Source organism: Tachypleus tridentatus, chromosome 12, assembly GCF_004210375.1.
Source record: "Tachypleus tridentatus isolate NWPU-2018 chromosome 12, ASM421037v1, whole genome shotgun sequence".
In the NCBI taxonomy this organism is placed as follows: domain Eukaryota; kingdom Metazoa; phylum Arthropoda; class Merostomata; order Xiphosura; family Limulidae; genus Tachypleus; species Tachypleus tridentatus.
The window spans coordinates 86,175,675-86,201,440 of record NC_134836.1 but is presented as its reverse complement, the minus strand read 5'-3'; the positions used below and the strand labels follow the sequence as shown (position 1 = coordinate 86,201,440).

General features: G+C 33.0%; 1 protein-coding gene across 2 annotated transcripts; it reads right to left on the bottom strand.

Moving 5' to 3' along the window:
• Positions 1-2,602: 2,602 nt before the first annotated feature.
• LOC143233885 (eukaryotic translation initiation factor 4E-binding protein 1-like) lies at positions 2,603-12,144 on the bottom strand. Of its 2 annotated transcripts, none has more exons than XM_076470741.1 (3): positions 11,869-12,144; positions 9,378-9,548; positions 2,603-3,384 (listed from the first exon to the last, which is right to left on the bottom strand). In XM_076470741.1, the coding sequence occupies exons 1-3, from the start codon at positions 12,005-12,007 to the stop codon at positions 3,347-3,349; spliced, it is 348 nt and encodes a 115-aa protein (XP_076326856.1). In that variant the 5' UTR covers positions 12,008-12,144; the 3' UTR covers positions 2,603-3,346. The 2 variants fall into 2 exon arrangements, with proteins under 2 accessions (XP_076326856.1, XP_076326855.1); XM_076470740.1 differs by having other exon boundaries at positions 9,369-9,548; positions 11,869-12,143.
• Between the last annotated feature and the right edge of the window lie 13,622 nt (positions 12,145-25,766).

Genomic DNA, 25,766 nt, shown 5'->3' with positions numbered 1-25,766 from the left:
TGAAGTCCTTCTGCCATTTCCCACCCTCTACACTTCTGTTTACCATGTTTCCTAACATATTTGTTGCTAGAATATGGTAAAAGAAAACACTATATATTTTTTGTTTGTTGCTAAACACAAACCTATACAATGAGCTATCTGTGTTGTGCCCACCATGAGTATCAAAAACCTGGTTTTTTTATGTTGTAAGTCTTCAGACTCACTGCTGAGCTACTAATAAAAAGGCAGGCACAATCTATTGCATTACTAGTGACAGTATCTGGATACAAAGCTTTTATATAGATCTAATGTCAACAGAAGTTAATACCATATTAATACCATAACATTTTTTTATTTCTGATTGTTTTGAAGCTTTTTTCTAATTCAGTAATCTACATGAAAACTTAAAAATAATTAAAATTTTTTATAAGAATGAAACCATCAGAAGTTTTCACTTGTTGATATTGACAGAGTTTAGAAATAGCACATTAAAATTAGTGGTTACATTTTGCAGTACATGCTACAAAAAACTATAGAAACTCCTTGCATGTTGAGACATCAATAAATTAAGCAACGTAACACATACTGTAACAGCAGGCAGTATTCACGTGGCATGTGAAGACAGATTTTTGTTTTCCCTTTACAATATTTTTTATCTAGTTAGAGGTAGTCAGAATTAAACAGTTGTGTTTATATGAATGGGTTAATTAATTAATAGTGTTACACAATGTTGGTCTAGTACTAGTACTCTGTAGTGATTTCCAAGACAAACACAATTATTCAGCAATCATTTTTTGAACAAATAAAGAATATTAACTTGCCATAACTTTTTCCTTTTTGCTAAAGTAACATTCATTGCATTTGTAGCTTATAATAAGAAAGCAATACATAAATCAGATGAAGCTATACTAGTATTTTATACTGTGGCTACTTTTGTAACCAACAACCACCAGACCACACTTCTCCATTCTTGACTTGTGTACACTCTGGTGATGCAATGATACATAAAGTAATGCCAATAAAAATATTTACCAAAATGTGGTAGATATTATAATAAAATGTGATACTAATAATCCAGCTCTAGTCACTGGTATTATTGTAATATTTTATCCTATATTTCCTCATAACTCCTATTGACATTAGATCTATATAAGAAGCTCTATAATTAATTAATGTCACTAGTAAAACAGTTTGATTGATGATAATTACATAAAATATTGTATTACATTGTATTAAAATATTGTATAAAAATTACATAAAATAACAAAGATAGAGAAAGTCATAGAATATTCTGATAAAGATTTTAATTTATTGTATTTAATTTAGTTTTTTAAAGTTGAATATTGTTACTAAGAATTATAATGCTCGTAAGAATGAAAAAAACAACAAAGGACTAGTAAACAGCCAGGAACTGATACTAAAAGCATTAGAATGAATTATCATTATATGTTGTTTATTTATATCATGCTACTACAATGTGAAAGTTCATTTGATGCGGCTTATCTTGTAGCATTATATTGGTGTTTTTTTTAGGAAAACTTATGTTGTAAAAGCAATGAGAATTTAAGGAAGTAGGCAGAATTCAAAATTTATATTGGTTATCAACCATACACATACTTAAATATTATAATGTTGTTATTATTGAGATGATTGGTCCATATATAAAAATATAGCCATTAACAACGCTATCTCAGAAATTGTATAATGTTCATATGTCTATATTCATACAATATGTATGCTTCTATTTTTTTGTGAAGCCATTCAGTATTTTTGATTATATCATTTGATATTTGTTATCAGCAAAAATATGTATGTTTAATTATTTTTTTTACATAGAACACTGAGTTGATTTAAGAACTCAGTATTTATTAATCTACCTAGATAGAATAACTTGATTAATTTCATTATTCCTATCCACATATTCTTACAAGAAGATTTATACTTAAATCCAATGAATTTCGTTTTTCTCTTCAGTATGTTGCTGTTTACAGTTAGTTTGTTATTAATGGTCAAATAATAAAATTTAAAAATAATACAAAGTGTAAAATTAAAATATTTACAATTTGACTGTTTTGTGTAAAAAAAAAAAGACAAATGCAGATTAAAATTTTTCTGTTAGTGACAATCTTTGAAAAGGTGTGTGTGTGTGTGTTTTTAAAGCAAAGCCAACAATGGGCCATTTGCTGTGTCTATCAAGGGAAATCGAATCCCTGATTTTAGCATTGTGAATCTGAAAACTTACTGCTGTCCCAGCAGGAGATAAGCTTTGAAAAGCTTCTCTACAAAATCTTACTAGATAGTTTCATAACATAATTTTTATGTTCTTTATATGTTGAAACAAAATGCGTTAAGAATTTATTGAAAACAGTAGAATTACCCAAATTTCATACTATATCATTATAAAAAAAAGTTTACAAATGAGTTACTTTCATTAATAACTGTAACTTATTTTTAGATATTTTTTACATTATAATTACTCCAAATTAAAAACACATTCATTCTGATTCATACAAAATTTCTGCTTAAGAAATCTCTTTCAGAAATAACATAAATCTTTTAAATTTTATAAGCAACTGAAGTTATGTTATCTTCAAAGTCAATAATAAAGAGCCATGATTCCTTAAAAAGGTGTACATTTGTTTTATTTTTCTTCAAATTTATAATTCATGCTAAATCCTATGCTCTTTGCTTTCCTTTCATTATTTTTCTATATGGAGATATTTTCTCAGCTTCAGCTACATGTATACATAAACACTACACATGAACTGTATGGCAAACTATCCAGGTATTCATGTTAAAACTACTCAGAACAAAAGAAGAAATTAGCAAATATGGCAATGTCAAAATAATAGATGTCACTTGAGATTTTGTTTACTTAAAGTTAGGATATAGCAAAACATTTTTCTGGATAAGAGCAAGGTGAAAGTAGATGAACCTACAGGTTCATTTACAAAATTTTAACAGAACATAGTTAAATGTTGAAACAATAAAAAAAGAGAAAAACAAAGACTTCAGCTTGATTTGTTTTGCAGAACCAAGACACAGAATAAAACTTTCCAACTGCTGTTAACAATAAAAACCAACAAAGTAAATCTGTAATGTTAACACCAAGATCTTGATGTGATAAAATATTCACCAGTAAAAAATAGAAAAGAAAATATAAGACAAGACTACCCCCTTGATCCTGTCTGATACTATTGATTAAATGTGTAGTTAATAACTCTCTGATAATAAGAGTTGAAAAATCATGAGAATCGTTACCACAGATGACGCTGGAGACAATTGTAGCATGGAAAGGCCCACATGGACTATAACCAGTAGTTAAACACTAAACCATCCCACATCAGGCTAAGATTTCTGAAAACCTTCAGATGTCCAGTTGGAATTGTGGCTCCTCCTGATGTTCTAAATGTAAAAATTAAAATTTTTCAAGGAAAGTTTAACATCTATATATGCAAAAACATCATAAATCTGATATTATATGCAGTTGTAATAAAGGAAACATAATGAGTACATCAGGAATATTTGTTTTTATCTATCTACACAATCACGTATTATGAGAAAAAAAATTATGATAATAATACATACTATGTCTAAATCAGTAAGTATACAAGAATGTATAATAGACTTTGTGAAAAAAAATATGGGTATCCTGACTAAACCAAAAACTCTTGAGATGGTTTTATAGTGTAACTAGTTTCAAACCAATACTTTGTTTTATTATTTTTAACACAAAGTGATAATACTAAACATTCTAAGGTTCTACTTAGATAAAGTACTTTGTTAAATATTTAAAGTTATACTTTAACAATTTCTACAGTGTCTTGCATGTGTTTAGAACACTTGGTTTTAATTAATTAATTTAAAAATAAGGTTTCACACTTTGCTAGTGCATAATTTGAATAAACCAAGTTACATAAAACTTGCATTATGTGTGGACAGTACCATAATTGTAATTTTGTAAAGCTGGAGAATATTTAACTCAATTACAAAAACCTGTGAATTTAAACTTCATAAAAATTTATTTGAATTTAATAATGGATTCATCACCCTTACAAAACTGAGCAATAATGGCTAGCTTAGCTGATGATGTAACATCAGTGCTCTCATCAAAACAAATGGAAAGAAATTTACATGAACCAATATCTTTTGTTAGCAGTTCTGCCATGTTTGTTTTCATCTTTAATATTCTATCTTTTACTGTGTTTCTACTCATTGGCAGTTCCTTAATGTGCTGAATAATTATTCTTCTTTTTCTGGAAAACTGTCAAAAAGGAAAGGAGAACATTCTATACATGATTATTTAATATTCACCCCATCACTAAGTTGTTTTCCATATTTGAAATCTCAAAACTAGCAGCAATTAAGTAGGAACTACCTAAAACGAATTTCATCAAAACATTTGACTGCATGTTATTGTTGTTGCTGACTTCTCAAGAAATGTGTTATTTTTATTCTTACTCACTCTTATCACAAAGCCATTTATGAACAGTTTCACAATGCTGCTTTACAGAAAAAGTCCTGCACACCACTGTTTCAGAACATAAGATACATAATGCTTTATCATCCTTTTTTATCATGACAAATCTTTCAGTCCATCATTTTTGAAAATCTCTGCTGCTGCTCCTTCCATTTGAGCATTTTTGTTTCTTTGCTGGCTGAGCTGACATTTTGACAAGCTGAGTAGGGTAAATGCAATTTAAAAATACCTCATCAGTTAGCTTAAATACGATAATTTAACTTACCATAACGTAACAGAAGGTGAAAATTTGTTATTGATATAAAAATAAATCTATAATTAGTTACCTGATAAAAAATATACAAATGTCATGCCAAATAACATAATTTGAACAAGTGATAAATTTACTGTGATAAAATAAATGCATATTTACCATTATTATCACTAAATATCCATTCACAAACAACAGAAGAAAAATAAGTAGAGCAAAGCCAATACCAACAGTATATATTTATTTCTACTCAAATACTGATGTGTACACCAGGTCTGCGACGAATTCAACACATCATCCAATGTCGCACGTTCCAGCAACTGCAAAGCTGGTACCAAGAGGGCATGAGACATCTCCTGTGAACGTTTCTCACTGCTCCCAGGTTAGAGAAAATCGTTTGCTGCTGCACTGGCAATAATGATAATCATTATATATATACTTATGTATTACAGGTTAGTGTTATAGTTTGAGGAATCAAGAGGTGGAACTGCATGCCTCGTGCAAGCAAATTTTTTTGCGTGCCTCTTGGGCACGCTCTCTCTAGGTTTTCCATCACTGGCCTATAAGCTATTAAAGAACCAAGGAAGTCTCTGTATTTTGCTTTTCTGAAAACAGCTTGGTAAAATAAAAGAATAAATAATCCTTCAAAGTTAAAATTCAGAAGTTTAATACAATCTGTCTTCACCTAACGTCTTCATACAGATGCTAAAACCCCCACTTGGAAAACTGTCATCTGTAACTTTTTATTAATGCTTTTGTTTATTCTATATTAAATGTTTCATTAAAAAACACCTTTATTATGCTATAAAACTGTTCAGATGAATGCATTGATTTGAAGAATATTTCTTTGCCTTCAAGATATTGAAACAGTTAAAGTGAGTATAAAAGCTTTGCAGTTTTATGACTCATATTATAAAATATATATTCAACTTTATTCTATTTGTACTCAGGTAAATTCAAGAGACAAGAACAGTGAATTTATTTTTGATAATGGGCTATTTACAGGTATCAAAACCTGGTTTTCAGTGTTCTAAGCCTTCAGACTTACTCCTGAGCCACTGAGAGCAGAGAATATGAAAACCTTTAAGTTTCAATAATTGAAAGGGATCAAAAAAGGTGTTATATATTTAATCAGTATTACTAATTAATAAACAATTGTTAAATATATAAAATATATATATATATAGGTCTTACTGACATTGAAAAAACAATTTTAAATAAGCAATAATAATTTAGCAAACTTTACAAACATATTGAAATAATTTTATTATTTTATGTACAACTAAGAGATTACTTTTGTGTAAAATGGTGCTAACAAGAAAAATATTCTATACACTAGTTATCTAAAACTCTGGAGTATAGACACTTAATTCATCTTGAATACTGCTCAAAAGAAATAAAGGATAATCAAAGTTTTCTGTATTTTCTATATAACAATCATGATAAGATGTAATTACCAATTAATTAATAATGTTATTAGAACCCTTCAGTACACCTTTATGCAAAACAGGCTGATCATGTGATATGGAAAACATCTGAGTTTAAATAGACCAAGAAATATAGTGAAACATGCCAGGACTTCAACAAAGACACTTAGATATTTCCATGATGTTAAGGTCAATAACTTGGTCATAAACAGGCTTCATTGGATTGGTTTTTATTCCTGATAACCAGTATGGTAGCTTCCTTTACATCCCTGTTTCAACAATGTGAATAACACATGATTTAATCAAACAACATTTGGATGAATTTCTCACAGGCGAATCATGCTTCAGGTTGTTGCAAGGGATGTGTATATATTTGAAGAATGCAAAGGGCCATATTCAGCCTTAATTTCATGGAAGAAAAGCATGCATACACTGTTGGGCTGAGATTAGTACTGGTGGTGAATCTGACCTTTATTTGCTAAGATATTGCACTACAAATGCTACTGGCTATTGCCATATGTAGGTTAAATTTACCAGAATTTCTTTTGAATAGTGCTCAATAGTTTTGGAACTTGCATAAAGAAGAAGATGTTAAACAAAGAGACTAATCAGCATGTTTATCAAACTTGAAACCAACAGAACAAATATAAGATGTTTGGAAACACCAGAATGATTCATTCCAAAACAGTGTTGATGAACTAGTAGAAACTATGGAGAAGTGTCATATTAGCTCCACTGCTTATTAAAGATGGGCAATTCACCTGATTAATCAATAGAGTACCATTAAGATACAAGTGCTGATTATGTCAATGTGTGACATAAAATTAATGACTGATCAGAATTATGAATAAAGCAATTAATGTCTCAAAAACAATAAACTAATTGAAAGTTAATATTTTTTTTTACCAGAAAATGTATTCCCATTAGATAATTGCCTTCTTACATAAAGTAATTTCTTGTGCATCAGCCTATGAGATTTGCATGCCAATAGCTTTTAGTTAACTCCTACCTAATAATCACAAGGTTAACATAAACTGTATTAGTGCATGATAACATCATCATATGACAACAGTCCTACACTAATAGGAAGGTGACATAACCTCCTTGTACAGTAATTCCCCTTCAGCACTTTGCTCAAAATAACTTCATGCTAAGAAGAAGCTAGAAGAAAGTGCTCTGAAAGTTGGAAGGATGGGTGGAAAGGTCAGAAGAGGTATCTGTTGAAAATACATTTTAAAGTAGAGGAAATGTTTACTTCTGCGACAATAACTTATCTATTCACACAGAATAGCTAGAATCTCACATTTAAATTGTAGAGAAGCAGATTCAAGCAATGAAACTAAATGAGCAATCTTCTGAAAGCACTTAATGGGATGCACATAAAATGTGATTCTGTAGGAGCATACTCATGGGAGAGTGTATATTACTTCAACCAAGGTATACACTTCTCCTAAAAGGAAAAGATGCAGAAAGTGAAAGAGTCCACAATGTTGCAGAGATGAATAAGAGTTTCTTGCAGTACCTACCAAGCAACCACATCTAAGTAGTCGGCAAGTCAAAAAGTGTAGAATGATAAGGGCACAATCAGATTGTTCTGCATGTGTCTCACCTCAACCAACTTGACAGAAAGAAATAGGACTGTTTAACCTGCCTTGCTGCAGGAGGGCACAACAACTGTTGAAGAGTGACACACATTCTATTAACAGTGTCACCACTTTCCTACTTCTAACCATACTGTGTTGTACACAATCACTAAGGAACACTCCAAGTGGGCAATCATTTCTTTGGTGCTGTTTTTTTGTTTTTGTTTTTTCTAAGATAAAACACGGAATGGTACAGTATGGCTTAGTACAGAAATGTATACAGTATGGCTTAGTACAGAAATGTATACAGTATGGCTTAGTACAGAAATGTATACAGTATGGCTTACTACAGAAATGTATACAGTATGGCTTAGTACAGAAATGTATACAGTATGGCTTATTACAGAAATGTATACAGTATGGCTTACTACAGAAATGTATACAGTATGGCTTACTACAGAAATGTATACAGTATGGCTTACTACAGAAATGTATACAGTATGGCTTACTACAGAAATGTATACAGTATGGCTTACTACAGAAATGTATACAGTATGGCTTAGTACAGAAATGCAGACTTTTTGTTTGCATAATGTACCCATACTTAGTTGCCACATCTGACTCATTAAGAGTGATATGTCATTACAATGCAAGAAATGAAAATACTAAAACTATTGTAAGTTAAACGAGTATATCGTGTTGCAACTAGAACTGTTACTAACACTTCCATGTTTTAGATCAACTTAGGCATCACAAGAGAACATGTAATTTTGTTGGGTATATCAATACGACTTAAAAATTATAACTTAATAAAGAGAATAATGAACTTATTAATGCAATGATAAAGAAAAATTAATCCTACTTTCATAAAAAACTATTTTGAAATTGAGCACTTTTATGAAATATGAAAATATAATACTGATTAAATTTACTCTATTAATGAAAAACAAATTATTTATTATACAATTATATAGTGCAAAAAAACACATGAATATTATACCCAATGTTTTACAAAGTAATTTATTTATCATACTTTTATGCACTTTTTCATATAATACACTGTTTTCTTCTTGTCTCTAATGGCCTGTAAACCAAAATAGTTTGGTATTTTTGTAAGTCAAGAATTTTTACACCTGGGTGACTGACACAGATGGCAACCATAAAGGACAAGCAATTTCAGTACTTAAGATTCAAACTCATGACACTTAGACTGCAAGCCAAACACTCTATCTGACAAGCCATACACTGTCAGAAATTATATAACACTCAGTAAAATCTTAATATTTCAGTAGTTTGCTTTCCCTCATTGGACTGCTTGAAATTTGAATCCAAAGTTTTAGTTGTTTTTCCTTTCATCTTGGAAAAACATGCCAGCTGGTATTACTGCACCCTGGTATACAATATTCTGAAGATGAGATTTAGAAATTAAAACCATTACATTGCTAAGTCTACTTAATATTTCTTTAAATTGTGAAACCTCACTCAACAGTACATCTTCTAATATAACAAAGTCAAACATGTTTAAGAAAGAAGACAAACTGGTTGATTAGAGTTTCTCCTGCTAGATAACTGCATGAACATATAAATATATATCAAGTCTCCTGTTGCAAGTTTTTATATAACAAATTCTAAAACTAATTTAAATTTACCCTGATTACCTCCAGCACTTAGTTTCTCAGATAGTCCATTTTCCACAGGTTTATTCTTTGCTATTTGAAGGCCACAAGATGTCACACCTTGTATGGTAGGCATGTTCTTGGGAGGTGTTTTTGCAACTGGAGAGTTTTTTAGTTGCATCAAGAATGCCCGTTCATATATTATCCGAGTACCTAAATGTATAAACATTTAAAAGTTTCAATGAAAAATATATAAGAACCAAATGCAGTACTTGGTTTTTCAAAGATTTACTTTCTGCAGCAACAATTATAACATTTGACAAAACCTTTTTATGCCTAAGTGAAATGTCAAAAGACATTAACATTAAGACATTAAGAATTAACATTGGATTTATAAAATATTATTATGACAACCTTACTGAGGAGGAAAGAAGTATTTTTAAAGTGTGGATCATTTTCAAAATAATATTGTTTTCACAAATGAAAAAGCAATATCTTATCTGATCAATTAAGTTTTACATTTTACTACAGGTGAGAAAATATTCAAGAGAAGACTCATAGTTTTCATGCTAATTAAACTAAAACTATAAAACAGTGGTGGAGATTTAATTTTAACTTTTAAAAAATAGCTAAACACTAAAAAAACATTCAGAAAAGTATAAAGCTTATTAATATGACTTTTGTTGTTACATGTTTGTAAAATACTGAAATCTACTAAAATTAGCAGTAAATAAAATACATGTTAATCCAAATGCTATGATCAGTTCTACACTATTTTATGTTTGCACCAATAACTTCAAGTTTTATATAATATAAATTCAATAAAATTACCACAAATGCAGTTCAGTGACACTGGAACAGGGTACACTGTATATTCTCACACATACTGGTAAAATTCTGGAACACCAAGTTCAAGTGATTAAATGTTGAATATTTAACATTTGTTTGATTATTTGTTTTGAATTTTTGCACTAACCATTCCTAATTTAGCAGCGTAAGACTAGAAGGAAGTCAGCTAGTCATCACCTCCTCCTAACAATTCTTGGGTTACTCTTTCACTAATGAATAGTGGGATTGATCATCACATTATAACACTCCCATGACTGAAATGGCAAGCACGTTTTGTGTGACAGAGGTTCAAACCTGTGGCTATCAGATTACCAGTCAAGCACTCTAATGATCTAGCCATGCTGGGCCAAACAGCAAATTGTAAGCATTTGCAATGCTGAGATATATCCCAATATTGAATGCAAGACACTACATTCCTGCTGTTAGAGTTTCAGTGAAAATTTCACCTTGTTTTTCATGTTCTTATTTTACAAATTATTATTTTTAATAAACACTTTATGAGTGTCATGTTTCAGTTTAATATAATTATAATACACGAATTCCAGTATTGACATTTAAAATTGGAAAGATTATTATAAAGTTTTATAAAACTAATTACCAATTAAACTTTATCTAAAGTTTATTTTATACAAGTGACCAATTGTTCTAGAATAATGTGAATCAGACAGCAATTTTCACCTTAAACATTCAAAGAAAACACAGTTTGTTCATTCACTTAATACTGTATACTTATTAAAATTTAGTTAATAACAACATGATTCTTGAATTAAATGTTTAATAGGTCTTTAATATAGAATAGCCACCCAGTAGCACAGTGGTATGTCTGCAGACACATACTGCTAAGACATGGTTTTCGATACCCATGAAGGGCAAAGCACAGATAACCCACTGGGTAGTTTTGTGCTTAATTCCAAGGAAACAAACAAAATAAAAAACAGCCTATTGTGCTAAATTCTGTCTTTTTGATTAAATCATCTCTTCCAATATTTAACATTTATACTACGGTAAGTAAACATACATGGCAATGTGATACAAAAACAAAAATAAAATCAAAATTTATTTTTATGCTTAAAATGTTCAATACATTAAAATCAAATTTTCTATTATTCATTTTCACTTCAATATATCATAATACATGTAAACAAATACCAACTGATTATGCAGGAAAATAATATCATGTAAATGAAACATTCAATGACTGTTTTGGACGAATTAAAAGTATATTAATTAAAATAATGTTCCATGTTTATCAGCTGTCTATTTTGGAAAGTTAAATTAGTTCTTGCACATGACAACTTATATAGTTCATATTGCATACATATAAACATTACAAACTGTAAAGAAGGACCCTGTTTTTGAATATACCTGAAACAAAACAAAAACATAGGTAAACTAAAATTAAAAGAGCATGTGATCAATAACTATCACTTTCAAGTCAAAACAACATCACGTGGTTCTGATACACCATGATTGCTTTGAATTGAAAGAAAGCAACATAGTCCAATACTTGACAGTGATCTATAAGTTCAGCTACTGAACGACGAGTTAAATTAACTCTTTATAAAAAATAATAACGTGTGACACATGAGATGAAACTTTTTATTTCTACGAGTAAATGACTTCACTGCTTTGTAAACGTAATATAATGAAAACAAAACAAGGTCATCCAATGTTATATACCTACCGCCTGGTGTTGTGGAGAAGATGGTGCCTCCTGGCGTTGAGCTGTAATCGCTCGGAAGGTGCGATGCGTCATTCAACATAATTCTTGCTGGTATATTTAGTGTTTTACTATTCATTTGTTCAGGACAGTGAGCAGACATCTTGGTTGTTGATAAAGAAAATTCAACGTAAACAGCAATTGTCTACTCGTATCTTCCACTATTTCTTACTTCTTATGTCACTCACTATTACTTTCACTTTAATCAAACACTTCACCAGAAGATGGCGCTTATTTTCCTTAAAAGGTGGCATCTGATAATTAAACTGCAGTGCGTGGATGAACGCCAGTTAGTCGCGTTTTTTCGTAATAAATATTTAACAGTTCTCTATTTATGTAAGTTAGAATAATGACCTCCTATTAAGAAATAAGGAACACGCAATAATAACTGAAATCACTATACATGAAAATCATACTTTGGTGTTATTATACTTCATTTCTAGGGTTATCAGACGTCCCATTTTTTATCTCAGTGTCCAGAGAACTTTTCTTGTAAGGAACGAAACGTCCCATTTTTATGATAAAAATATCAAACTGTCAGTCCATCGAAGCACAAATATTTTTTTGAACTAATTTCATTATAATAAGGTCTTTACTGTCTGAAGAAGGGAGTCTGCTCGAAACGACGCAATGAAATAAAGTAGAAAATTTTTTCATTTAGATGTGTGTGTATATTTTCTTATAGCAAAGCCACATCGGGCTGTCTGCTGAGTCCACCGAGGGTAATCGAACTCACGATTTTAGCGTTGTAAATTTGTAGACTTACCGCTATACCAGCGGGGGATCATTTAGATGTGTCACTTTATTCTATACCAGCGAAAGTACACTGCTTTGCTCGGGTTATTAGGTTGATAATATTCCAGATTACTATATTCCTGATAGAATAGTTCGATTACTGTCTGCCCATTACGACTTTAGCGATGAGATGCAAGAAGGCCGAGAAATATTAGTGTAGTGAATGTTGTTATGATTTATGAAAATTAATAAATAAGCATAAATTAAAAACAAAGTGTGAGGGTCCGGCATGGCCATGTGGTTAAGGTAGTCGACTCGTAATCCGAGGGGCGCGGGTTAAAATCTACGTCATACCAAATATGTTGGTCCCTTAAGCCGTGGAATGTGACGGTCAATCCCACTATTTTTTGGTAAAAAAGCAGCCCAAGAGTTGGATGTAGATGGTGATGACTAGCTGCCTTCCGTCTAGTCTTACACTCCAAAATTAGGGACGGCTAGGGCGGATAGCCCTCGTGTAGCATTGCACAAAATTAAAAAAACAAACAAAAATAGTGTGAGATAACCTACTATATAACCAAATGCATAAACTTTATCATGAAAATAAAATTATCCATCCAATTCTAAACTTAAAACATTTTTTGAATGAAGTTTTTGTTATATAATCAAACGTTTTAATGAAAAACAAACCTTTTTAATCAATGAATATCTAAATTAAGAAATCAATAAATATTTTTCAGTATTGTAGTTTATATGTTTAAGAATAGCAACCTATATTTTTTGTTGCTAAGCAACATGACATAAAAGCCACTATTGGAACACATTGTTATCAATATGCACTGGCTTTTCTATATATTAGATGTTGTTACATAAGGAACTATTTCCTTCCTATGTGGGTTTTACTAACTTGCCTCATTAGAAAGATTCAAATGCGCGCATACACATGGATAAGATAAGTAACACCCAGGTGTACACCCTCGCAGTCCACTTAATATGAGAGGAAAATATTAGGTTATTTTCTCTTGCAGATGTGGCAGTCACATATTCTTTACCCTGTGGTTTTTCGCTATCGTATCTCATGGAAAGATGCGCAAGTAAGTACACACGTGGAGTAGTAATAATACCCAGCAGCACACTTCAGGGTCCACTTAGTATGTATGCCCAGTTTTATGTTTTTAGGTTCTTTCTTCTTGGAGTTATAGTGGTCGCGCACACATAGATACACAGACCTGCAGACACACCTATTTTATTATTATAAATTATCATTTGTCTAAGAATGTAATAAGCCGTTTTGACTTGCTCATTGTTGTAATAGGTAATCTCCTACTGATAGATTCTCTAAAAAATTACGTATGTGCGTGGTGAGAAATACAGTTCTGCGCAGGTTTTTTAGTTAATAGTACTCTAGTAAACCTATAGCTTTTGGTGAATATGATTCTAAAACTATAGGAAAAGTAATTACATTATTTTATATTTCTTTACTTTTATATCTCTAACTGCCTTCCAGTGGCACAGCGGTTTGTCTGCAGACTTACAACACTAGAAACCAGGTATCGATTCCCGTAGTAAGCAGAGTACATATAGCTTATCGTGTAGCTTCATGGCTAACTTTCAAATCTCGTGTCATATATTAATTTATCTTATGTGTGTGTTTAACTTTGAATAATACATATGTGTGTGTTGATTACTTAAATGTATTACACCATATATTGCTAAAAACAGGAGTTTTATCCCCTCGCTGGACACAACAGACAACTCGATGTGGCTTTGCTATAACAAACACATATACTGTCTATTAGATTCAATACTACTCTTCTCTACTTTCTTATGCTAAGCTATTGATATCCTCACGTATATTTCATTAATTGCAATATTTCAAAATATCATTGTTTCTATCTTCTTGTAATATTATAGTGTTTATTCTGAATTGATTATTCGTTCTTTATGTATGCAAGTTTAACACAGTCAAGAAAGTTGAATGTTTTGTTCGAAGCTACATTTCTTTCATTGTTATTCTTGGAAAAGGATATTACCTATCAACATCAGAGAGGGTATTGCTCAATACGACACGTTGTTTAAGAAGGTCAACAGCAGTGTCCTTCAACTCAGTGATTTGTTTAGAGATACACTGATAAGTTAGTAAAATCGTATAACTGATTGTATAGAAGTATGGTGAGCAAGGACAAATAAGTTACGTCTAAATGTCCAAGGAGATGGTGAAAAAGAACCTGAGGTGTTTCAGAAAAGTCAGTGCTTAGATTGGATGGACTCGAGAATAATCCCTTCAATGCTTCTCCCTGTGTTTAGAGAATCTAGCCTTCGTCACTGTCAAACATCTAGACATGGAGCAGTAGAAAAACTGGTTGGCAAGTGTATAAAAGCTACACCTCTAACATGAACTGGTGAAGTATCAGACGATCTATAAGGGTGAGATTAAGTCTTGGAAGAGGATTGGCACTGACTGCCTTGATGCCTACATTAATGTTTTTAACAAACTACATGGGATGACATGACTGTATATACTGCTGCAATATGACCTTTGAAGATTAAGAGAATATCTTGTCCATTAATTTACCAAAGGAGTCCCCTAAGACGTTATGCAACAGTACTTGGGAATGTTTATGGAAGTAGTGTCTGTAATGACAGATTTGAAAGTGGTTAATCCAGGCCAACCGGCAAAAAAAGAAGCCTGCCGTACCGTTAAAGGTGATTAGGTACCTCCACTACATCAAAGTAAACCTAAGTGAATGGCTAATAACCAGTCACCCAAGAATGTTTGCAATTCAGTGCAGCCATACTGTTCTATAGAAAGTGGGCAGAGCTATGTACGTCCACTCGACAGCAAAGTCTGCCACGGGAGTTTATGCTGCTGCACGTATGTTTATAGAACACATCCCCCTGCAAGGTCTGCCCATGGAATGTAATCCACAGCAAAGGATGATGCCTTCCACTTGTAATTTCTACAGCATGAAAATAATTGAGAATTTGCTTTGCTTGTGAGTTACTAAGACATTAGCAAAAACTTGGGTTTACTTTGCTGAGCACCAAATAGAACTAATATCTTCAATCAATGTCTCAACAGACTACAGCCAACTCAAAATGTTATCACTTTGCAGATCATTAAAATAAACAAAGTTATTGTTACTAACCATCATATCAATTGGTTCAGAATTATCAGCTACAAGTGGAAAACACTGTGGAAAATGCTCAGAAAATCTGACAAAGCCCACAGCATGATCACAGTTTTTGGGAAATACAGAGAGCAGAGCTGGGCAATGTGCCTCATATGTGCTGATAGGGCACAAAGACAAGCTGATGAATTCCTGATCGAAACAAGAGTAGCACATACACTGTTGGATCTCACAATCTCTTTCAAGTCCTTTGAATGAGTCCACTTATATGAACAATGGATATTGGATTTGTTCTGGCAAAGACCAGCAGATTATACATTAGAAGAGAAATGAGTCTTTAGCTCAGTCTAGGTGTGTTGCTTAAGGATTTACTTTAGTCACTTCCAACCTCAGGTATGGAATTGGCATCTTAGTTTTTCTGAGCAATGCACGAAATACTCTTCTGTGGGGAAGTCATCCACTGCCAATCAGATTAGGTTCGGAAACAGTAGACTGCCCAAGTGTATGTAGCAGAGGGAATACTAGTGCCTCCTTGTCATTGTTGATCTTTGGTGGTTGGCCCGGCATGGCCAAGCGTGTTAAGGCGTGCGACTCGTAATCTGAGGGTCGCGGGTTCGCATCCCGGTCGCGCCAAACATGCTCTTCCTTTAAGCCCTAGGGACGTTATAATGTGACGATCAACCCCACTATTCGTTGGTAAACGAGTAGCGCAAGAGTTGGCGGTGGGTGGTGATGACTAGCTGCCTTCCCTCTAGTCTTACACTGCTAAATTAGGGACGGCTAGCACAGATAGTCCTCGAGTAGCTTTGTGCGAAATTCAAAACAAACAAACAAAACCTTTTGTGGTTTAAGCTGGATGAAATATAATGCATTGGTGCCTAGTAACATAGTTATAGCAGCCAATCATGTGATTAACTATTTTCTGTCCATAAAGCTGACAGCATTGTCAATGGTTGCCATCTGTCTAACAAGAGATAAAGACCTAGCAATTCTTTGTAATTATTGTTGATCAGCATGTAAACCAAGGTGGAAGTAGTCAATGCTAGAGCTGTATTTGTGCCACAAAATGCTAAAGCAAATATGAAGTAGCCAACGCACTATAGATCATTCGGCTTGAGAACTTTAACGACGAAATATAGTGAAAGCAACTCAGTGATTTGTCAGGAAGTATGCTGATGTGTTTGTGAGACCAGATGACATTACATGATTTTAGATAGGTGAAAATGACAACTCTTATTGAAGCCTTTCTTCTCCCATGAATAGATTCATGTCTAGACACGTTTAAAGGTTCCCTATGGTTCATTAATATGTGTCTAGGATCCATATATTGACAAGTTTAAATGAGAAATGGAAGAAAGACTAGACTGTTTTTAGACTTCTTTTGTAATTTCCATGTTATCCCAATCAGTTTGTGTGATGCACCAGCTGTGAAGGTGAAATGAGAAGTTTGCTGTTTTTTCGCTTTCATCGTTTGTTGTAAACTTCTCAAAGATAGCAGTATCATTGTCAGCAAACCAGGTTTCTATAATTATATTTGTTAACAAAAATACAAACAAATTGAAGATAAGGGAAGAACGCTGTAGTCAAACGAATATGCATTCTCATTCATCCTGTTTGTTTTTTTCAGTGTGTGTGAAATCTACGTCTTTTATCATAGACTCAAATCTACATGTTATGGTCTTTCTTTTATGTATTTCTTTAAGACGTTTTGTAAAAAAAAATATACACATGATAGAAATTCAGATTCAGCGTACAATAAAACAATTTCAGGCCTGTGTAATTAAAAAAAACTAGTGTTTCTTGCTATTTTGAGCCATCGAGTAGTAATCTTCCAGCTGAAAGCGTGGATTATATGTTATTTTTGCAACTTAACATTTGTATATATATATGTATATTATTTTCACTGACTAGTTGTTGTTTGAGTTTGCTCTATTTACATTTTATATTTTTCGTTTTCTAAGCATCGTTTTCGCTCGGGCTTCATGAGAAATAGCAAATATTTTACAGTCATTTTAGTGCCATCTGTTGCTAATTTTAGTAATTATATTTCTCCTGCCGAAATAGGCTCTTTATTTTTATTTCCTAGTAATGGATGCTGAAATAGTGAGTTTATATTCTAAAAGAATTCGAGCTACGGTTGATAATTGCATTATTAGCTGTTGCCGAAGTTAACCGTTATTAATTATTTATGGGCTTACTACCACTTATGACCGCTCTGTAAAAGTCCATCATGTTAATTAGTCGGAGAAAATTTTGTTTCTTATAATCCTGCTCAACTGACGAGTTCTAGTATTGTCCTAAAGGTCTCTTGACTGGTGGCTTGTGGGATATAAAAGAGAGATTTGAAATGCTATTTTTACACGTAATTTTGCCATTAGAATTGATAAATTAAGAGGAAGTTGGGAAAATCTATCGTGTACGTGACTTTTAAACACAAATTTTAGGTTTACTGGATTCCATTCGCTAGCTTTTGGCACTTAAACTATAAATTAAAGAGAACATATACATTTTTATATAACACATTTTTAGACAACAGCTTTTTTCTATTTTTTTTCAAGCTGAACTCTTTTTACTTGCTGTTGTTTCGTTGTAATATGAAAGATTACGTAAGAGAACATTGTTGAATTTATAACAATTTCAACTAAAATATTTATTTTTCTACTCCGATTAAATGTGAATATATAATTGTCTTGTTAACATATAAGTAATGACAGGGAATATTTTTTTCAATTCTGTAAGTTTCTTCAGCTACATTGGGTAAATAAATACATTAGTCATATTCAACTTCTCATAGGTTTGAAATAATCATTTTAATAGGTATAATTAAAAATAAAATATATAAAATAATAATTTTTGTGTAGTGTTGTATAACTTATACCTATAGTATTCTAAAATGACAATCGGCTTATAGTATGCTGCTATCGAAGGATAAAAAATTAAACTATGTTGAATCATTTTAATTATAGACTCCCACAGAAACAAAATCTATCGAAAGTAAATTTTATTATTCACAACAGTACATATTAAATATAATTGTTCATGGCTTAATAATTTTTAATAACAGTTGATTTTCTTTAGTCGCTTATGAAGTTCTGTTCAAACTTATGTTTGTAAAATTTTTATATACTGTTCTTGTTTGTTTGTTTTGTTATACTAAAGCCACATCGGGTTATCTGTTGAGTTCACCGATGGGAATATACTATTCTTACTTATGTGAAAGAGATGATGGAAAAGTGTATAAAAGACAAATACGACAAAAATAACGTCCCTTTATATGTGTGAAAATGAGTTGTATCAGGGTATAATTACGTGTACATATTTTACAGTTTGACTGTGTCATCTAACCAGCTAGAATGTACCACATTAGTATGAAAATATGAAAGCACAGGCAGTCATACTATTTGTAATAGAATAACATCTTCTGTCGTATTCTCCAGGATTTGAATACCACACAAAAGCATCTCGAAGTCAAAGTTTCGACTGATTCGGGATATTCCATGCAAAAATTTTTGAGAAGACATGTTTCCGTAGGAGCTGTATGTAAGAATTTTCACAAGGTACACGGAACCGGAACTGCTAATAAAATATGTGGTTGGAGAAGAAAATCAGAACTCTTTAAAAATGTGATGATATCCATATCAAAGTATATTTCTCGCGAGATAAACAACAGTCGAGTACATATCTTGCTAATAACTTTCTTGTAAATGTAGAAATGAATGTTAGATACCTCTAGAACAGTATGATACACATCAGCACAAAGTAGTCCCGATAGACAAGTCGCTTTTCAAAAACAACTGCTAAGAATAATTAAACAAAGCAAAAGATTGAAATGTGCAATAGATCACAAACAACTTAATGAGAACTCTATAAAGGTGAAACAATGTTCCAACTGTTTGGCAACAATCAATGATGGCGTGTTTGAAAGAAGAGAAGAGTATCGTATTAAAAGTACAAGATATAGTGAAGAATGGTGAGAAATCAGTAGAAGTTTTTGACTCATCTACACAAAACTTATGGTACGTTGACAGCTGACAATCACAGGTAAGATTTCATCCATAATGTCCTCACAGAAGCAAGATTCATAGAGAAGAGATTCATTTTAAAGTAAGACAATTATCCCAGTGTGGTGAAACTATGTCTTAACATTGGAATACACACAACAAAGGCTTTGTTTGTAATAGTATCCAATATGAACATTCTTGAGGCATTATTCAACCTTTATAAATATTAGGCGGTCAGAAGGAGATCATTTTTGTTGAACTGTGGAGGAGTATTATAGAACGTTAGAAATAATATTTCACAACGAGGCATTGTATGGCAACATGAAAACAAGATGTGATGTTCTTTGTAAAGCAAAAGGTTCACATATGGAACACAAGTGCTGTATGCAACCTCGTGACAAATTTTTGTTGATAAGTTTACTACATAGTTACCATTAAAAGCATCTTATGAATTGTTATGTTACTTTTAACAGGTATCTTTAGTAGGTCTTGTTGATCTAGTTTCGTATCTGTAAGCTTGTATGTTTCCATAATTTTTCCTTTAATGTACATACATTGCTGGCAAAGTTCTTAAGGCCAATAAAAATAAATAAAAAAATATGCATTTTGTGTTGTTGGACTCAACCACATATTTGAGTAGAGCTTCAAAAGATGAAAATAAGAAAACGGAAAATAAAAATAAAAAACATTTTTAGCATTTAACAGAGAAAATGTGAACACTATGAAATTAGCCTAAATACTAGCTGGTCAAAAGTTTAAGACCATACTAAAACGAAGCGTTAATTGATAAACACGTAACGATATTTAGTCATTTGTGTTCAAGCATTAGCGTTATCAACATCTCCCACTGACATCTCCTGTGTTACATTGTGTAAAAACATGACAAAGGCTAAAAAGTTGACAGAGTTTGAACGTGGCAGAATTGTCGAGCTACAAAAGCAAGGTCTCTCTCAACGTGCCATCGCTACTGAGATTGGGCGTAGTAAAGTAAAACTGCTGTTGCAAATTTCTTAAAAAACCATGAGAGATAGGGAACGAGAACTTCAAGTGGTCGACCCAAGAAAATTTCACCGGAGTAGAGCAGGAGGATTCGACGGGTTGTTCGTCAAGACACCAGCCGATCGTCGAACCAGATTAAGGCCCTTTAGGACTCAGAATGCAGCTCAAGAACAACAAGACGGCATTTACAAGAGAAAGGCTTTAAAAACCGTAAACGTCTTCAAAGGCCACGCCTCCTTCCACACCACGAAACAGCTCGGTTAAACTTTGCTGAGAAGCACCAAACATGAGACGTAGAAAAGTGAGCGAAGGTCTTGTTCTCTGATGAGAAAAATTTAACCTGGATGGCCCAAATGGGTTCCAACATTACTGGCACAATAAGGATATCCCACCGGAAAGGGCCCAGCATGGTCAAGTGGGTTAAGGCGTGCGACTCGTAATCTGAGGGTCGCGGGTTCGAATCCCTGTCACACCAAACATGCTCGCCTTTTCAGCCGTGGGGGCGTTATAATGTGAGGGTCAATCTCACTATTCGTTGGTAAAAGAGTAGCCCAAGAGTTGGCGGTGGGTGGTGATGACTAGCTGCCTTCCCTCTAGTCTTACACTGCTAAATTTGGGACGGCTAGCACAGATAACCCTCGAGTAGCTTTGTGCGAAATTTCACAACAAACAAACAAACTAACACCTTTGTGGTGTTACTGTATAAAAACTCATTTCTGTACTAAGTTTGTATCTGATAAAAGACAAAAGAGAGGATGGCGAGATGTTGGTGTTACTGAATTTCTGTGGTCAGAAATATTGAGATACATCCAAGTATTGTTGAACTGTCTCTACTTCTTTCTTACTCTATCCGATTCGTGTTTTGTATAATAACTGGATACTAGTGGAAGGAATATGTTAGAGTTCCGATTCATGTTTTGTATTATAACCAGATACTAGTGGAAGGAATATGTTAGGGTTCCGATTCATGTTTTGTATAATAACCAGATACTAGTGGAAGGAATATGTTAGGGTTCCGATTCATGTTTTGTATAACAACCAGATACTCTTGGTTGAGATATGTTAGGGTTCCGATTCATGTTTTGTATAATAACCAGATACTAGTGTAAGGAATATATTAGGGTTTCAAAATAGCTGTAGATCATCATCATGGTAATGACCTTAGAGAACAATGCTTTCTGTTTGGATCATTCTCAGCATCAGAGAATTCCCGAATTGATCAAGATGTATGCAAGTGATAAGAATCGTTTTCTCCAAATAGATTAAACATAAGTCTACGTAAGTTTTTATACATGCAGCTTGACTATTAAACTTCATCTTTGTATTTTCACATTCTGTTCTTAGAGTATAATTAAGGAAGAACGTTGGTATAACAGGGCTGTAATAGCTTTAGCTACACTCTTAGCCGGGTTTTTCTGAGTAATTTAAGCTATTCTGGCTCTACATTTTCAATTCTACGTTACTATTATTTAAGATCAAATTATTAAACTTTCTGGTTATCTGTAGATTTCAACCTGTCAGTTGTGAGTGACTCTCTTCGTTTCTTTCCAGACCCTAACTCCTGCGCATAGTTTACTACAGGATCTACTGGTGAGATTTTTTTTCTGATATTTTAGAGTTTACTGCATTGTCAACAACTTCAAGAGGTGACCTTAAATCTATGTTGTCAGAATTGATGAATGACATTCACGATCCAGAAGAAGCCACCAGCAGATTAGTCTTACACATTCCATAACAACAGAAGCTATCACTTGCTACCACACTAGTAGTATCTATCTCAGTGACAGAGCAGAATAGTTTGAATTAACAAGAATTCTTGATTTCTAACCTGCCAGCTAGCAATCCAGCCCATAAAGCTGACACTGGATAACATACCTCTGAAGTGGGAGTTCATTTCACCACCTCAGATATCACCACAGAGACATCAGCACAACTATCATCTGTAGAAAAGCATCTATGCCAGATACAAACATGAATGATACCAGGTTACGTGTACGAGGAACTTGGCAAAATTATCCTTGTTTTGTTGTTATTTTTGTATTTAGTATTTAAGGTCAGGTTATACCCTGTGATTGTTTGTTTGTTTGTTTTTTAATTTTGCCCAAAGCTACTCGAGGGCTGTCTGCACTAGCTGTCCCTAATTTAGCAGTGTAAGACTAGAGGGGAGGCAGCTAGTCATCACTACCCACAGCCAGCTCTTGAGGTACTCTTTTACCAACGAATAACGGGATTGACCATCACATTATAACTCACCCACGGCTGAAAGGGCGAGTATATTTGGTGCGACCGGGACTCGAACCCGCGACTCTCAGATTACAAGTGGAACGCCTAATCCCCTGGCCATGCCGGGCCATTCCTTGTGAAGCAGATTAGATTATGATTTGAGGTCTGGAAAATATTGGATTAGAATTTCTGGCTTTAGTGTTTTACGTACTGACTTTAACTGCACGAGGGACTAGCCCGTCACGTGATCGTTATGTACGTTACTTTGTAGAAAAGACAGTATGGGTGGTTAAACGTCACGAGTGTGAGGTGCGTGGTGTGAGCAGCCTGGCTTTTTTGCATTTTGGTATTTAAAGTCAGGAACTTTCCTGTTAGTACGATTTTGGTAGAAATTTTGTAACATATAGATTTTGTAATGTTGAAAGCGCTTTCACCAGAGATCTAGTTACATCGAAAAACCCAGAGTTAAATTTGAGTTCAACTGGCGGGTTTATATTTGAATCAGACATTATTTTCATTAAGATTTTTTTTTTTTCTTTTAGCTTATACGGAGGGAATTATTAACCGTAGTTTTGAATTTTTGTGTATTGACTTTTTCATCAAGACAAATTTAATCAGAGTTTGGAAAATAATGGGCTCGTACTTAAGCAATATAATATTCGCTAGCCCTCTTGTTAAACTGATCATACATACACTGCTGTGAGGGAGATTCGTGTGCCATAAAAGTGTTGTATTTTTATTTAGGAAATAAAAAGAGGCTTAAGAAACTGAATATGTTTTCCTAGGAATACAAGATAACAAGATGCGATTTGATTGAAGTCAATACAATTGTTAGATTTTAGATATATGTCTAAGAATGGTAGAATAACATGAATGATCGAAGGTCCTGGTATAGCAATGATAATAAATATAACCCTTGAAAGACCGAGTATACACTTTTTTCTGTTTTTTTAATTAAACTTATTTCTTCATAGTTTGTATGATGATATGTGTTGCTTGTTTACTTTTGTTGAAATGCCTGTTAAATAATAGAGCTAAGGATTATAACATCTGTCTAACGGCAATGTTAGAACAGGTTGTTGTGTGTGGTTTTAATCTAGAAAGCTAGTTGAATAGGCTTTAGTTTGTTGTTTTTTTTAATTTCGCGCAAAGCTACACGAGAGCTATCTTCGTTAATAGTCATAATTTAGCAATGTAAGACTACTAGGGAAGACAGCTAGTCATCACCACCTACCACCAAGTCTTGAACTACTCTTTTACTATTGAATAGTGGGATTGACCGTAACATTAGAATGCCCCAACAGCTGAAAGGGCGAGCATGTTTGGTGCGACGGGGATTCGAACCCGCGACCTTTGGAATATGAGTCGAATACCTTAACCACCTGGCCATGCTGGGCCGGTTGAATGGGAAAAAATTGGCACAGTCCAGATGTTGCTCATACATTTCAGGTGTGGAATGTCTCATTAGAGTTCAGAGGCTGTTAATCAATAAACTTATGACTGTTTTTGACGTAATTGTCTTTTCTGATTTTTCAGGTTGCAGTTGTGTTAATGGTGGATAATTCAGCTGCTGACGAGACGATTTAAATAAACTTACACCTATTTTATTTGAAAATAAAAATAATCAAAAGTTTCTAAGTAGACAGTATATAATGACTGCGCACATTTAATTTGTAGAATAAGAATAACCAATGATAAAACTATTTTAGGGTTGAATGCGAGACATGAGCTTTTGGTTCCTAATCTGAAGTCATATATTTGATAGTTGAAGAATTACCCAGTATCTTTCCTCATTTATTAGTGACCCTATAGTGATATTCTTTCAAATGCGCTATCTCAAGTGATGGTAATCGAACCTATGATTTTAACATTGTAAGTCAGTAGAGTCACCGGTGACACATTGGAGAACTCTATTTAATACTAAATTTTTAGAGCTATCAGAATGACCACTTAATTACTAAGATTGGAAAGGTTAGTTACTAAATTAATTGACAGGTAAAGTATGTCTGACTACTTTGATGAAATTTTGGTAAGCTTGATGGACAGAGTTGACGTACTGGTCCGCTAAACAAGAACTTAATCTATCGCAATGAATTGTTAGGTCAAACTGCTACCAACATTAACATGTGGTTTTATTTGATAATAGACAAGGATGTCTTCAACTGTTTTAAAAAAATTTGAAACGTGATAAGTTGACTTTTTTTCTTCAGTATTTCCGGTCAGATCTTTCACATAATTATGTTATAAACAGCACTCGTTGTTAAAAATTTTTGAAGTACGGTACCTTTCACAAATTTTATAAAGTACAAATTTCGTACTATTTTGTAGAACCAATTCAAATTTCTCTACTTCATGATAGTATTGATAGAACCTTCTACTCATAATGAACAATTTGTCCAGTCATGTGTTTTTCTCTGTAATTAAACAATTCTAGCCGGATGTTAAGGTAGATTATATTAAGTAATGGTATTTACAACAAACAATGAAAGAGAAAACTCAAAATCATTTGTCAGCTACATAGAAGTAACAAAGGTCTATATAATATGACTCTAGGATGGTTTAAACATATGAACTGAAAACATTATTTTTCTTGTTAAGCTGCCAAAGTTTTCCCCGTTGGGCTCAAATAGTATAATCAACCATAGGGGCAAAGTTATTAAACATTTCTAATTCTTGTTAAGACACTCCTTCCCAGGCAATTCCAAAAACACTTAGTTCACTATAAAAAAAAGAGAAGTGAAGAATCACGAGCATATGTTATGGGAAAAACCAAGAT